At 41.7% G+C, this 14,276-nt stretch overlaps 2 protein-coding genes across 3 annotated transcripts; both read right to left on the bottom strand.

Annotated features, from left to right (window-relative positions):
* Positions 1-1,016: 1,016 nt before the first annotated feature.
* LOC120817794 (atlastin-3) lies at positions 1,017-8,789 on the bottom strand. Its single transcript, XM_078100583.1, has 14 exons — positions 8,572-8,789; positions 7,404-7,626; positions 6,641-6,775; positions 6,171-6,275; positions 6,038-6,088; positions 5,336-5,392; positions 5,154-5,246; positions 4,915-5,053; positions 4,694-4,821; positions 4,557-4,613; positions 4,379-4,450; positions 4,082-4,273; positions 3,673-3,912; positions 1,017-3,133 (listed from the first exon to the last, which is right to left on the bottom strand). Exons 2-14 carry the CDS (start codon positions 7,605-7,607, stop codon positions 3,071-3,073), a joined length of 1,536 nt encoding a protein of 511 aa, XP_077956709.1. The 5' UTR covers positions 7,608-7,626; positions 8,572-8,789; the 3' UTR covers positions 1,017-3,070.
* Positions 8,790-9,678: 889 nt separating this feature from the next.
* LOC120817846 (forkhead box protein N3) lies at positions 9,679-14,153 on the bottom strand. Of its 2 annotated transcripts, none has more exons than XM_040174459.2 (5): positions 13,985-14,153; positions 11,253-11,873; positions 10,856-10,977; positions 10,466-10,521; positions 9,679-10,064 (listed from the first exon to the last, which is right to left on the bottom strand). In XM_040174459.2, exons 2-5 carry the CDS (start codon positions 11,829-11,831, stop codon positions 9,715-9,717), a joined length of 1,107 nt encoding a protein of 368 aa, XP_040030393.2. In that variant the 5' UTR covers positions 11,832-11,873; positions 13,985-14,153; the 3' UTR covers positions 9,679-9,714. The 2 variants fall into 2 exon arrangements, with proteins under 2 accessions (XP_040030393.2, XP_040030394.2); XM_040174460.2 differs by having other exon boundaries at positions 9,679-10,313.
* Positions 14,154-14,276: the final 123 nt, after the last annotated feature.

A 14,276-nucleotide genomic window follows, 5' to 3' on the forward strand; every position in this document is an offset into this window, starting at 1 on the left:
ACAAGGGACACGAAAACCCTCCGTGGCAGATCTCTGCTACGTCATCACGTCGGAGGGGCGGGAAGAGACGCACAGAGAGCGTCGGTGTGTGAGGAGAAGAGGCGGAGGAAGGTGCGGGGAGATGAGCGCACACATTTATTGCCTATTAACAAAAAAATATCTAATGTCACAAAAGATATAATGTCGGGTTCATACGGAGGCTGGAGCTTTTGCGTTGTTGCTTTATTTTGTTGTGGGTTATGACTTATTAACGCTGCTGAGGCTGTAAACACAGAGCCTGTAGAATGTGACCCACATTCAGTATGCGGCCAAACGAGCGACACCAGCGTAATAAGACACACAAACTCAAATGTTTATATTGTCATTAGCGTCAAAACATAATATAAAAGGTTCTATCTCAGATATTTGTTTATGCTGCACATAACGTGCAGTAGTCTCACAACTCATTCTGTACATATCTATTGTTATTACTTATAAATATTCAACTCATAGGCTATAGGTATTGAGACAAAGAAATGCAGTTTCGACAGTTTACATTTAGAGTAACACATAAAATAAAAAAATATATTTGGAATAAACAGCCTTTATATAAATGTGCCAAGATATATAAAATATGTACAGCAGCTGCAGCAGTAGGTTCATTGCTTATATTAAATGTGTATTAGTGTATTATTAAAATTGTAGACATACATTTCTTTTTGGTTTATTGTAACTGCATTCTATGTAATGACAATGACGTTTAATCAAATCTATGTCAAATATTCAACTGCAAATCTGATACAGGACATATTTTGTGGCAATTCAAACACACAAAAAGTAGAGTTTAACAAAAGCTTGACAAGAAAAGGAAGAAAATTAGTGAATATATGTTAAATAATCACTGCTCTGCCGCTCATAGTGACGCTTCTGACGGGTGGAAGGACGACAAAACATCCCATATCCTCTTTTTGTTTTTGTAAAGCCTTTTTATGGCTGCGTTTCATTGACACTCAAAAAAAAGGCTGGAACAAGGCGCATTAACAGTTTCGGGCTTTGTTTATTGTTTAGAAAATAGCTTTTGTCAAGTCAAGTTTATTAAATCAGCTTTTACTACAATATTGCATGCTTTTACCTTTGGAACAAGCAGTGTGAGAAGCACCAAAGAGGAGGGGGGTGCAAAAGAAAGTGCTGGTTTTCTCATCTTGTGCAAAAGCAACAAACATGGAATGTGCAAAATGATGGTTAAAAAAATAAATGTATGGCTTGAGCCAGTCTTCCATCATGTACTATTCCACGTCTTTTTTAAACATGTATTCTTATAATTTATACTTGCAGTACAGTACAGTCACCGTGAGATGATGTTTATTAGTGCTTTGTGTGTCAATTCTGTATTTGAAAGCAGGACATATTTGGTTAGTTGTTGTAGTAATACAATGCTAAAATAATTTGACTATATTGTCCTACTTTTGGTGTCATGTCTTAGAACATTGAGTCATTTATAAGACTTTACACAATAATAAATGCATGCTACCCCACTTCTCCAGTTAAATCTTTCGAAAAGAATACGCCTAGATGTTCAGAGATAATGGGCATAGTTTCAAATAATCAGAACCCTTTAATCCAAAACCGTGCTCATCCCAACTTGGCCTTAAATGCCTCGCAATGGGAAACTAAAAACAAACTAATTCCACTGTTTACACTAGCTTTTAAATTCCATGACTATAATGTTGGAAAAATACGACTGACTGGTTAAACAGCTGCAGGTTTCTTCCAAATGGTTCATTATACGTTATGCAACCAATTCACTCAAAGGGAAGCTTTGACCCGCACACGCAATGTTGTTAACTGGATTGTTTGCCAAAAAAAAGTTGGTCATTTTGAAAATAAAGTTTTACATGGACAAAGTTTTCTCGTAGAGTTTAGTAATGACCACATAGAACCTCTGATGGAGGATTTGAAATTGAAGTATCTGTGTTTTCTGGCAGCTGATAGCACAGGCTACAAATGGTCGCTAAAAGCATCACATCAACGAGTGATCCGAGGTGCAAACAGGATTACACGATAAGGAGTTTTGACAATGCGCCGCAGTCGATTGAAAAACTGTCAGACGACATAACTTTTTACTTTGTATTCTCATTACGGTTTGATACATCCTGCTTGTTATTTTCATGTTTGCTCAACACTTGCTGTGTTCAAGTAAAAAGTTTTTTTTTGTGTTTAAATCACATTTCAAAAGCTAACTCTTTGGCTGACTGGTCTCTAGTTGTAATACATTGTGCGTGGACCACATTTGAGTATTCCAGTAATGTCTTTGGAATGAAAAATTGTCTCAAATACAAGTTCCTATATATAATTTTGCTATAAGAGTCTAGTATAAAGTATCAAAATCTATGAAGTGTAACACGTTCCATCAAGGACTAAACAGCAAAGCACTGGAAACAAATGAGATTCAACTGAACTCTCATTAAATGTAACCTCCAGAATCAACTGTGCTATATAGAAAGTGCGTATCCTCTCCTCCGTTCAGAGTAGAAATGCTTGTTTGTATCAAATACAAAGCAAATCTACAAACAGAATGGAACGTTTCAAGGCCGCAAAGTAAAGAAATATAGCCACAGAGTGATATGTATAAATGCATAAGCTTCAAAGCCAGCACTCTAAGGTAATAGGGTAGTAAGACAAACGGCAGAAGCTTTCTTTGATAATCACCCGACTACCCGTTTGAGAAGTAAAAAGCCATGTTTGTGTTTTGAAAGTTTAAGGGTAAACATCAACATGTCTTTTAAGACCAGCTGTCAACTTGTAAAATGACGGCAGTGTGGATTTAAGACATGATGCGTCAGGAGGAGGGATTGGGATGATTTGACTCGCTGCCTGAGTTGGAGACACCTTTACGTTAGCGCAACAGGCAGAGTAACGGTTTAAGATGCTGGTAGATTGACGTCATGTCTGTAACTTGTGCCGATGTGGTTGACCTGCATCTATGTGGCGATGGGAGGCATGAGAAGAATTCAGAGCTGAATGTGTGCTCGTGTTGTGTGCTGGTTGCATTGCATCAAGGTTACAAAAAAAAAAAAGGTCCAGAGGTCCTTTATCTGGATTTCTTCAGGTCAACGAGGCCGGTACCCCTCGACTTGTTCAACACCACGGTGGCCTGGAGACAGAGAAGACAGAGGAGACACAAAAAGACAAAAAAACATTAACGTGAGATCGTGTGGGAGCATCAGACCTCGACCCCATTCTGTTTCCACAGCTTTACCAGATAAAATCCAGATTCAGCCAAAAAACTAATAATTATCACTGCAGATGCAGTTTATTTATTTATTTATTAACATTTACTCTGAAAACCATCTCGTTACCGCGTGTTCTTGGAGTTGTTACTAACCAACGTTCAAGATGGTGAGGATATTTAAACTGTGCTCATGTGCAGCTTTTGTTATGCAATACATGACTCTATAAACTAAAATTGAAAAAATCTCTTTTCCCATGAATTTGTTTTAATTTCTTACAGGAGTTTTTGGCAGGTGAATCATAATCTAGATTATTGCAAACGTCTCTTACCCTCAGGTTGCCGGACACCATTTTTGTTTCTTACCAAAATCAATGGCTCCCTCTGGTGACATTTATGGCTACATGCAGACACGAAAATAACAACATAACTAAAAGCTCTGAACGCGGCGCCATCAGCCTCACCTGGTCCAGGACGACCCCCGCGGCCTGGTCGATGGCTCCTCCCACAGTGCGGTACCGACCGGTGTAGCGGATGAAGGCCCACGTCAGCATGGACACCATGACCACGCCCAGAGTGCAGTCACACACTAGGGCGAAGGTGGACAGGCCCACGAAGAGCAGCACACCTGACAGCACGTAGAGGAGGCAAACCAGGACAAACAGCACCGCGGGGGTCCGGAAGGCACTGAAGAGGTTTTTAGCCTTTTTACAACAAACAGGAGAAAGAGGATTACCAAAATAATGTCACTGCCTTCAACAGCGATACAGGCAATGATAATAATAATAATACACAACAATCAGATCAAGTGGTACAACGGTGACAAACAATGTAAAATAAAAGGTTCTGGGTTTTTTTGGAGCAGTCTGTTACCCCGTTGTGCTTGCTGAGCGACTGCCACATTTCCTCCAGCTCTTTCTCCAGCTCTGCTTGGTAACGGTTGCTAAACTCTTGTCCGCCCATCTTCTTGGTCTTGGAGAAGTTATGGAGGGCCTCTCGGAAGTAAAAGTGATGCTTCTCCTCCAGAGAGTCGGGAGCCACGTACGGCAAGTCCCCTCCGCACACCTTAGAGCGGAAAGACGGTTTGTGGTGAGGATCATACGACAACCCCGTTCGCAATGTCCCACGAGGGTGAATGGAGTGAAGGTGCATTGTTTAGGTGAAACCCACCCTCTCCATGTTCTTGGTATACTGATCTTTGGCTGTTGCCACAGCTGCCAGATTATTGGCCTCCGCTGTAGCCTGTTGAAACAAAAAGGGCCACATGTAAATTGTGTTGGGAGTAAAAAACATACAAACAAACTAAATGTTTATGTTAACAATGTCTATACGTTAATCCAGCACATACCATGAGCATAGTCTTTGGCTGTGGCAAATCTTCTCCCTGGTAAATCTTGATGTAAGCCTGGCAGGACAGAAATTACAATATTAGAAATTTAAAATAGATATATTTTTTGCAAGAAAGCAAAGCGAAGAAGCTGTTACCTTGAAGAACTCCAGCAGGCCCCTGCAGGTGACCTTGTTACCGTGTGTTTCTTTCTCAGACAGACGATCGGGATGCAGCAGTTTAGGGATCAGGCTGTTCAGTTGCTCTTTAAACTCCGGAGCAACAGCTAAGGTAATACAAAAGATTTCAAAAAGTTAAGACGGCACATGGTACATTCTGCTAAAAATGAACCTTAAAAGTGTGGAAACAGGTCTCTCACCACCAAGCTGTCCCTTAAAAACAGGGCTGGTGGCGACATTCAACCCAGGGTGAGGTAACAAGAAGCAGGAGATGTTGCTGAAGCAGGAATGGATGTGATCCCTCACTGTCTGCAGCTCCTTGTGCTGGGTCTCATTAACCTTTAGACATCAATAGTGAGGCAAAATCCCAAAGTCAGAATCCAAGATCCACCAAGTGTAGTCATTACATTCTCCCAAATCAAGAAGACGGATTAAGTACCTGTAACCGTTTACCCAGGAAGTCCTCGCCTCCTCTAAACCCGTAGGTGTATTCGTAGGGAAAGCTCCAGTCCCTGATTAGGAACATTAAAGACTGTAAGAGAAATGAAACATGTTACTTAATGAACCGAATAATTGTTAAACATCAGCAATGAAGGAATCACCTATCAGGGTTTCTCTTACCTGGAAGGGCTTCTGATAGATCTCGTCCATGGCAAGACGGCCATACTCTGTGAACAGCTGTAATTATACAAAGTTATTACAGGGATGCAAAAAATCTGAACAGGACTTAATGTTAAGTGAGATTCTGACCCATTTGTCAGAAGCAAAAAAGCTTTTTATAAGAGCTTTATATTTCATATCCTGTGTTTCCATCCACTGTAGAAATACTCAAACATGCAGCTGTTTGGCATCATGATAAAGCATCTGTGGGGCAGGAGGTGTAGCTGGTTGGTGACTAATCAAAACATCTACAGTTTGATCTCCAGCTCGTCCAGCCCACATGCTGAAGGCTCCTTGGGCGAGATGCTGTGCACAAATTTAGACATGTGGACTACAGCAAAAGGTGCAACGTGGACATAAACTAAAGAAAAACAGCTACTTCCCATCAGCAGTTGGGCTCATAAATAAAGTCTGGGACCCCCCAGTGACTCTGTCTCCCCCATCCTGCACTCAAAGGTCAGTTTACGCACTGTTCATTCACATCCTCTCTGCTCTTTGTTTAATATCTAACATACTGGACACTTTATTTTATACTTGAACATTATTCTCATCTTTTGCACTTGTCTATTTATGTTTATTAGTTGCACCAAGCCAACAAGAAATATTCCTTGCATGTACCACGCTCACACTGACTAATCAGATCTCAAGCTAAAGAAAACAGACCTGGAGCTGCTGCAGATCGTCCTCTTGGATGTTCTGTGACAGATTGTAGATCTAGAAAAAGAGAAACTACATAAGTATACACTACACAAGTAAAAATAAAGGAGGACGTCTGTGACGGTCAGAGTCCGGTCACCTGTATGGAGCTGGTCATGGTGCTCAGGGCGAAGATGGTGGCGCAGTCCTTCACGGTGGACTGGTTATCAAAGGCTCCCTGAGTGTCCATCAGCACTACTGCTACCTGACGCAAGACACATCATGACACAACCGCCAGAGTTATTAGAAAAATACCCCAATTGCTGTCAAAAGTGGAATGGTTGAAAGGCTGTTACTAAAGAAAGAAAGAAAGAAAAAATCCTTCAAAATTACTTTTTTTCCCCCAGCACAACAAACATGCAACTGAGGTTAATGAATGAGAAGTGTTGCTACAAAACGATCAATAAGAGGAAAATATGGGAGTAATAGTATGGGTCGTTTTAGAAAACATACATCAGATAATAACCAAACTAGAAGATCTTTCAACTGACACCCTCCTTCTCTTAGTTCTGAATACTATGTATTGTGACAAACATGTAGTAAACAGATAAACAAATATATTTAAAGTACCTCTGTTCCATCGCTCTTTTGGATAGGGAAAACTTCACTCCATAGCTGGATGCCTGTTGTCTCTGGTTCAGATCCCCCTCTCCAAGAAAATCCAGTCAGCGGCTCATCGTCCCCACCCAGCCAGTTTTCATCATCCTGCCGATTACAAAATACACTTTTGAGAACAGGTGGTGACAAGTTGGGGCATCTACAAAAATAAAACCTGTCCGGCTTACATAACAAAATGAAACATGCCTTCCATATAATTCCAATAAAGCAGCGGTTACACTGAGAGTTAAACCACAGCTGTACACAATGAAGTAGTGGTTCACTTGCAGATCTTAGTCAAGTCAAAGTTATCCATGATTACGCGGCTGCGGCTGGCTGTACTTTGATGGCACTTGCTACATGACACATGTAGCAAAGATCAACTAGCACAGCAAACGTAATGCTAGACATCAGGTGTGTTTACAGGAGACAACCAGGAGCGGCTACACGGCCTCCACCCTTTACTTAAGTCCATAACCTCGTTGTCACACATTCCTGTTAACTAGTCAGTTCACATAGTACAGCGGGGACAGGCATCAGTTAAGCATCCAGCGTCAAGCTAGAAGAGACTTCCCAGGTTATCAGAACTTCAACATAAGAGGAGGAACTAGTCAGTATCTTTAGCACCGATAAGTTAACATGACACTATTTCACCATCAATCGAGTCCCCTTCAGGTGATGCGTAAAGAGATAAAGGGGAGCAGGAGACGATGTCCGGTGAGAGAGCGCGACTCACCTTTCTGTACATGTAGCGCAGCATGAAATCCAGCAGGAAGCTCTTCCCCTTCCTGAAGGCTCCAGCCACCGACACCACCACCACATTCTTGTCTCGGACCTCGGGGGCCAGCAGAACCCGGGCCAAAGCCTCGGTGTCCAGAGCAAAGGAGTGGTCCTCCTTACACACGGTGACGATCTGAACCGGGCCTGGTTTGCTCCCCATGCTGAAGAGGAACTGGTCACTGTGGACGACAAGACAAGAACATCAAGTCAGCACTGGAAGACTTTCAGAAGAAATGTGTCTAGTGAAAAGAAATATAAATATCAATCTACTATTAAATAAAATATAGAAAAGCAGCAAATAGTCAGGAAAGTGTGAAATTTTTAGTTTTCTTTTCTTTTGCTGATCACAGACAAGTCTAAGAAATCTTTGTGACTTGTTACTTTAAAATGGACATTTCACAAGAGGGTTATTGTCCTCCCGTGGCCAAAGCACAAATTAGTCTTAGTCACAAGACAACTAACGGTGAATAACCATTAATTTATTAGCTGCAAGACTAAAGATGTATTCCTTAAAAAATGGCCCTTTTCTGAGCACGCAGCCGACTTTCTTTTGGTGCCTTGAGATTTGGATGCTGGTCCCACTAAACACGGTTTACTCATTGCTCCCATTTCCCCAGTGCTTGTTGCGTGTGAAGGCTCGTGTTCTGGGTGCCATGCTGCTCTGCCTCCACCACACCGCTCATTTTAGCTGCTTCGTTGTTGTCGTTGTCGTTGCTCTCCCCATGACCACTTCATCCGCCCAAAGCAGAGAATGAAGCCGCTCAGGTGCATCTGCTCACAGCGCGTGAGAGCAGCGGAGCTCCGCGCGCCTTTCTCCGCCGTTAACGTGGCTTAATCCTCGCTAACGGCCACGCGCCGATGACAGCTCACGTCACTAACGTTTACTAACTGCGCACGGATCTCTAACGTTGATCGTGATCAAGTCGATCGACAGCTAGCCGTCAAGCTAAAGCTAGACTAAAGTATTGATTAGCCAATACAGATTGTAGCCGAAATCCTAAACGGTGAAGACAAAATAAAGCTCTGTTGTTTGCCGTTAAAGGGGAACAAGCGTCACAAAACAATGCAGAAAGCCTTTCAAAGGTGAAGCCACAGTTAAAATAATATTCCCATTAAGTTGTTACCTTTGGCGTCTTCAAATGGCTTCAACACAACCGCGGAGGAACGAGTGAGGTGTGACTTTTTACACTGGTATGTAAATAACTATGAGAACTTTTTTCCACGACCAAACTCACACATATCCTTCTTCTTCCTGCGCAGCGTCGTTTGGGAGATGTAGTTTCTCCAGTAGTTTTCTGTCTGCGCTTCGGTCCGCTTAAGAACTACAATACCCAGCTTTCCCGCTCGCTTTCAGGGAAATGTAGTTCTATAATACTAAGCTAAATCATTGTACGAATACGGAACTACCGGACAGGTAATGTAAAACACAAGTTTGGTGTTAAATTAAACTGACGTGCATTTCAAAATAGGCCAACATTAAAAATAAGCAAATTTTATTAACAAGAACGGCATAACATATGAACATAACATTGAAAATACATGCAAATAACAAGTATTTTTTAATGGCAGTGAGTTGATTTGCATTATTACTCTAAATTCCAATCAAACTATGATTGATTGAAGAGTTTAGTCCAATTTATATCGTTTATATAAGTTTTCACGGAAAATTAAATTACATGAAGTCAACTCTAGGATAGACAATTAAAAGAATGACAACAAAGAAATAAATTAGAAATAAAATTGTAAGTACTAATTGAGAGGGGTGTTCCCATTTTTTTAGAGCAATTAAAATACTTTCACTTAACTACTTTTAAAAAGGCAGTATTCTCAGAACCGGTGGCAGTAACAGTGGTAAGAATGAGATATACAACTTAAGATTGTTCGTAAGATTTCTTTCCTCATAATTAACCTCTGAAAAACACTTATACAGAGCATTTTGCCACTTACTTTAACTTGAGAATTAAAACTTCTACTTGAGTTGGAAGCACTTCTACCATCCTGAGAAAGAAGTTAATGAGTATAAAACCACCTAAAAACGTCTCAATAATACTTACCCCTTCCCGTTTTCAAGTTAACATTACACTCACAAGTCTTTGTTCATGTTGTCATTGTATGGTAAATTCTTCTTTTGCATTAAAAGTGCCTGAACATACATTATGTTATGATCCATATTCTTTTTAGTCCATTAAGGAGTTGATCAATGGTATTTACCTTACTTGAAAAAAACATTATTTTTTTTTTGATTTTTTCTTTAATGGGATATTGCATTAATATACGCCGAATGCCAGGTCCAGCAGTGACCCAGCAGCCTCCTGGGCCTCGGCATCGGACTGAAGGATCTCCACAGTCTCTAGGTCCAACTCGGTGTCGCCCGGCAGCACCAGGTACTGATACTGGTAAGACTCGTAATAGTGCAGCTCAATGTACTCGCTGTCTGACAGAGGGCCCTTCTCCATCTCATTAATGACCTCCCCCGGCTGGTAGTCGACCGACTCCATGGTGACAAGCTCCTCGTGGTCTGGGGTCAAAGGGCACGGTGGGTTTTCACAGAAAGTCGGGTTGTCGTCTGTCAGTATTTGGGATGAGGGTGTGGAGAGGAGGGGGTGAGAGAGAGGATCTGCATGAGAGAAAAGCAACACATCAAGTTGAAAGTAAGACATTAATATTAATAACTTAGAACGGAAGCTGGTTGAACAACAGACTGTTCAGTGAGCACATGGGCCCATATAGCCCCATAAGGCCAGTAATGAAATGAGGGGACATAAAGGAGAATAAGTGTGACTATTGCTGGGTTGCCACGGTAATAGAAGGTTGTTTCCATGACAGCTGAACACAAACACAGGAACAATGTTGCATGCTGAGAAAGCTGTAGAGGAGGGAAAAAAGTACCAGGTGATAAAAGTGTCATGTAGAGAGGTCAGTCCATTGATAAAATATTGCGGCCTAAAGGCAACTCATAGAGGGTCAATGTGTAAGCTCATGCGCTAATTTAGTGCTGTGGGTCGATATGTTACTAACCTGACATTTCAATAGAGTCGCACACTGCAGGCACCACGAACTCCGCTTCCTCCAATCTGCACGCAAAATGGCACAATAGTAAGAATAAACCTCAGCGAGAGCATCATTGAAATATTATATTATTCAAAAACTCCCCGTCTGCTACAGGCAAAGTAAAAAAAACAGTAGCATTTGGTAGAACTGACACAAACTATTACCTTTCTCTTTTTTTAACACTTTTATATATATATATATATATATATATATATATATATATATATATATATATATATATATATATATATATATATATATATATATATATATATATATATATATAATATATAATTCAATCAACAGAAACTGTTGTCATTTTTGGTCATATACCTCAGACTATTTGCTTATACTCACAGTGCAGGCTTGTTTAACAGATTGATGTTGGTGCTGTGATAACTGTGGGTCTTCCTCAGCACCTTGAGGAGCGCCGGTCGATACTCTGAGCACACGCACCACAGCGATCCCTTTCCCATTGACTGAGAAACAACATGCAAAGAACACTTAAAACACTCAAGCTGCAAACGCCCACGCAAAGACGTTGGTCTTAAGCAACGCTGACAGCAGAAAGAAATGGTAACCTAATCAAGTACACGATTATAATTTTCCCTGGAGGGCAGTTTAGGGACTTGACTGCATCTCTGTTCAGTGTGTTACTCGAGGACATTTCAGAGATGTGGATGCTTGAACATCCGTCCTATAATTTAAGCACACGGCTCAAATGGCTCTTAACGTGGTAAACATATGTCCCCACCTGGCTTTTGTCCCTTCGAATACGCTGGAAGCCCTTGCTCAGGGACAGGTTGTGCCTCACAGAGTTCCTCCAGCGCCCAGAGGCCGTCCGGTAGAAGGGGAAGTTATTCACGATCCAATCGTAGATGTCCTTCACCGGAAGCCTTCTCTCTGGGGAGTCTTCTATCGCCATGAAAATAAGACTGCTGAATGAGTACGGCGGCTTGGAAGAGGCGGCGGGAAGGGGACAGGTGTAGGACTCCAGCTGAGGCGGCGGTGGAATTTTGTGGAGGGCCTGCAGGGGCAGCAGGTTGCCCCTCTGATGCAGCCAGTTGAGGCAGGTCAGGTCATCCTCCTCCGAGCGGAGGCCCTGCACGCTTCGCCCCTCAAGGCGGTCGGAGGCCGTGCAGTGGGAGAGAGGGGAGGAAGACTGAATCGACTCTGCCGTCGCTGGGGAAAGCGAGGCGGGGGACGAAATATGAAAAAGCGGAAGGGAGGCGCGGCCGTCTGAGCCGGTCTGCTGCGGCGAGGACGAGAAAGGAAGGGACCCTCCTGAGGGGCTAGGGCACGAGGGGGACAGTGCAGGACAGCTTTTCTCCATCTCGCTCCCTGGTGGCGACGTCCCGGGGCATTCAGCAAACCGCTGGAAGAAATGACAGAAATCAATCAAATCGAGCAAAGTTGGGAGGAATTACTCCTGTAAATCAGGATTAAAGATTGGCAACTGTAACTGTTGCACTCATTTATATGACGTCTGTAATATATTCATTTATATCCCTTACCAAATATTCTGTTACTCTATATGTTACTCTGCACTACAGGTTTGTGCACTTTTGGTTAAATGCTACACTGAATTTCTGTTGTGGAATTACAATCTAATCAAATTGAATCTACTTAAACGATGAGAGAGTCACTTTGCACGGTGGGCAGAAGTAAAGTCAGTTTTATTCTTAAAGCTGAGCCCAAAAATCACAAAGAACATCTGTTCAGCATACAGCAGAATGAAATAAAACATATAGAAATGAAGTATTTGCATTGCTTTCCACTTCGCAAAGGCACAGTCAAATAAACTTTAAGCTGCTTTTCAAGACAAAAACAAGAATTCAAACTGGCAGGGTGGTCTTCAATGACTGACTAAACCAGCGGATGGAAAATGCTCCAGTAAAGAGAAGTAATTCAGTTAAATGTTAGCTTTCCGTTCCCCTCCGGTGAGCATCCCCTAAACGTACAAAGTCCACAATGTGAGGACACGTACTCCCGATTTATGAAACATAAAAACCACTGGACAGGTGCACGTCTGTTAGAAAGTCGTTAATTCTCATTAAAACATACTGAAGCAATATGCTGAAATAAAAACACGCTTTTAACAAACCCAGTGAGCATTTTTTGGTTGAAAAGACGTTTAAATGACGTCTATGCCCGACGTTGAAACGTTTAGACCACATTTCAGTGTGATTTTTTTATACGGTAATATTTCGTCCTCTCGTGTGCTATATCATTATTTTAGAGGATTAAAAAGAAACTACATCCACATTTGTAAGTTTACCACCGATATTATAAATCACTTGAAAACGGGTCTATACGTGAACGTCTTTTCAACACAAACTGGAAACTTACAAGTAACAAGTTACATACTTAGTCACAGTTGCCATGTTAACAGCCCGTAACAAGGACAAACACATTAATTTATTGTATTTATTATAAATATAACAACACTTTTCCTAATTAAAAACAATACAAAAATAAAATATATTTCAGGGAAATAAACTATGGAATTAAAAGTGCAGAAACAACATGGACAAGTTAGTCTAGAATTCTGTGTTTGTAGCCCATATTTCTGAATCATTGGAAGTTCCTTTTCAGATTCTGTAACAAGATGTGGCTCTGTGTCACTTGAGTTGGGATAGTATACCTGACATCAGCTGCATCTCCCTCATCCTCACTTGATGATTCTTTGTGTAAAGGGAGTCAGAGTGCACACAACACCCCTCAATGACCAGATTCCTCTGGTCAATGTGTTTATTCAATTCAAATCATTTTATTCTGTTCAGCTTTGCGATCTGTAAACATGCAACACCCTGTCCCCAAAACCCCAAAACGTAAAAAAACCTTCAACCGGGAGAAACCTGAGGGGAAAACAGCAGGGAAGTAGGTGTGTAGAGTATGAACAACTTAAAGATGTACAGTACATCCAATTCCTACGACAGAAATGATTCAAATATTGTGAATTATTAAGCCAAGTAAGGCAGGACCAGTGCAGGGACAAGCATCATCAGATGTAACCTCCATCAGATGCAACCACCACCCATAGAAACCTGTTGAAATTAGCTTCACGTAGACCAAATTTCGCCGACCAGTTTATTAATTATTCTGAAAATCTTAACGTTAATATCGTCTCTCTTTCAACCTTACGTTACAACATGACACATTTATCAACAAACTGACGTTTGCTGGCACGTTGTTTCATTCAATTTTTAGCCGGTTGAAAAGAAGTTCAAATGAGGTCTTAGACGTCCAGACCTCATTTCAACCCGACTTCAACGTTGAAATTACGTCTTGTGCTCACTGGGAACTCACAATGAGAGGGACATGCAGTAATAAGTCATTTTATGTGATGCCACATGGCTCTGTGAGGCAGTTAAGGTGGCAAATGGCGGAGGAATATAAAGTTACATTCAGTGAAGAAAGCCGCTTTCCCCCCACAGGTGTTGTTACCTTGCGCTTCAAACGGCCTCGTGTTACCTTGTTACTCACCAAAAAACCGAAGCGCTGATTCAGCACGACTTCAGAGCTCCACGGATGATCAGGAGACGTTGTTCAAGAGTTAAAAAGGGAGAAGTGTGGGGTTCAAAGCTAGCCCAGGAATCGGACACCCATCCGTCCGCGTTCTGTTGCCGTGCAAGGTCTCCATGGAAACGAAAAGGACGGTTTGCGGTGTGCGCGTTCACGTGCGCGCTCCCGCACAAATTATACAGTCTGACAATGATCACTCTCGATCATTCTTCCGGCGTGTGCTTGACGTTCTACCAAAGGTCCACGTCTGTTG

The sequence above is a fragment of the Gasterosteus aculeatus genome, chromosome 4 (genome assembly GCF_964276395.1).
Source record: "Gasterosteus aculeatus chromosome 4, fGasAcu3.hap1.1, whole genome shotgun sequence".
In the NCBI taxonomy this organism is placed as follows: Eukaryota; Metazoa; Chordata; class Actinopteri; order Perciformes; family Gasterosteidae; genus Gasterosteus; species Gasterosteus aculeatus.

Bases quoted from the DNA above. Each gene is read 5' to 3' on its own strand.
- LOC120817794 (XM_078100583.1), bottom strand. From the start codon at position 7,607: ATGGGGAGCAAACCAGGCCCGGTTCAGATCGTCACCGTGTGTAAGGAG. The intron at 5,054-5,153 runs GTACTTAATCCG...TGATGTCTAAAG, and splicing joins TCCTGGGTAAACGGTTACAG to GTTAATGAGACCCAGCACAA. The intron at 4,614-4,693 runs GTAACAGCTTCT...CTGTCCTGCCAG, and splicing joins GCCTGCTGGAGTTCTTCAAG to GCTTACATCAAGATTTACCA.
- LOC120817846 (XM_040174459.2), bottom strand. From the start codon at position 11,831: ATGGAGAAAAGCTGTCCTGCACTGTCCCCCTCGTGCCCTAGCCCCTCA. The intron at 10,522-10,855 runs GTGAGTATAAGC...TTTTGCGTGCAG, and splicing joins CTGTTAAACAAGCCTGCACT to ATTGGAGGAAGCGGAGTTCG. The intron at 10,065-10,465 runs GTTAGTAACATA...TCTCTCATGCAG, and splicing joins CGACTCTATTGAAATGTCAG to ATCCTCTCTCTCACCCCCTC.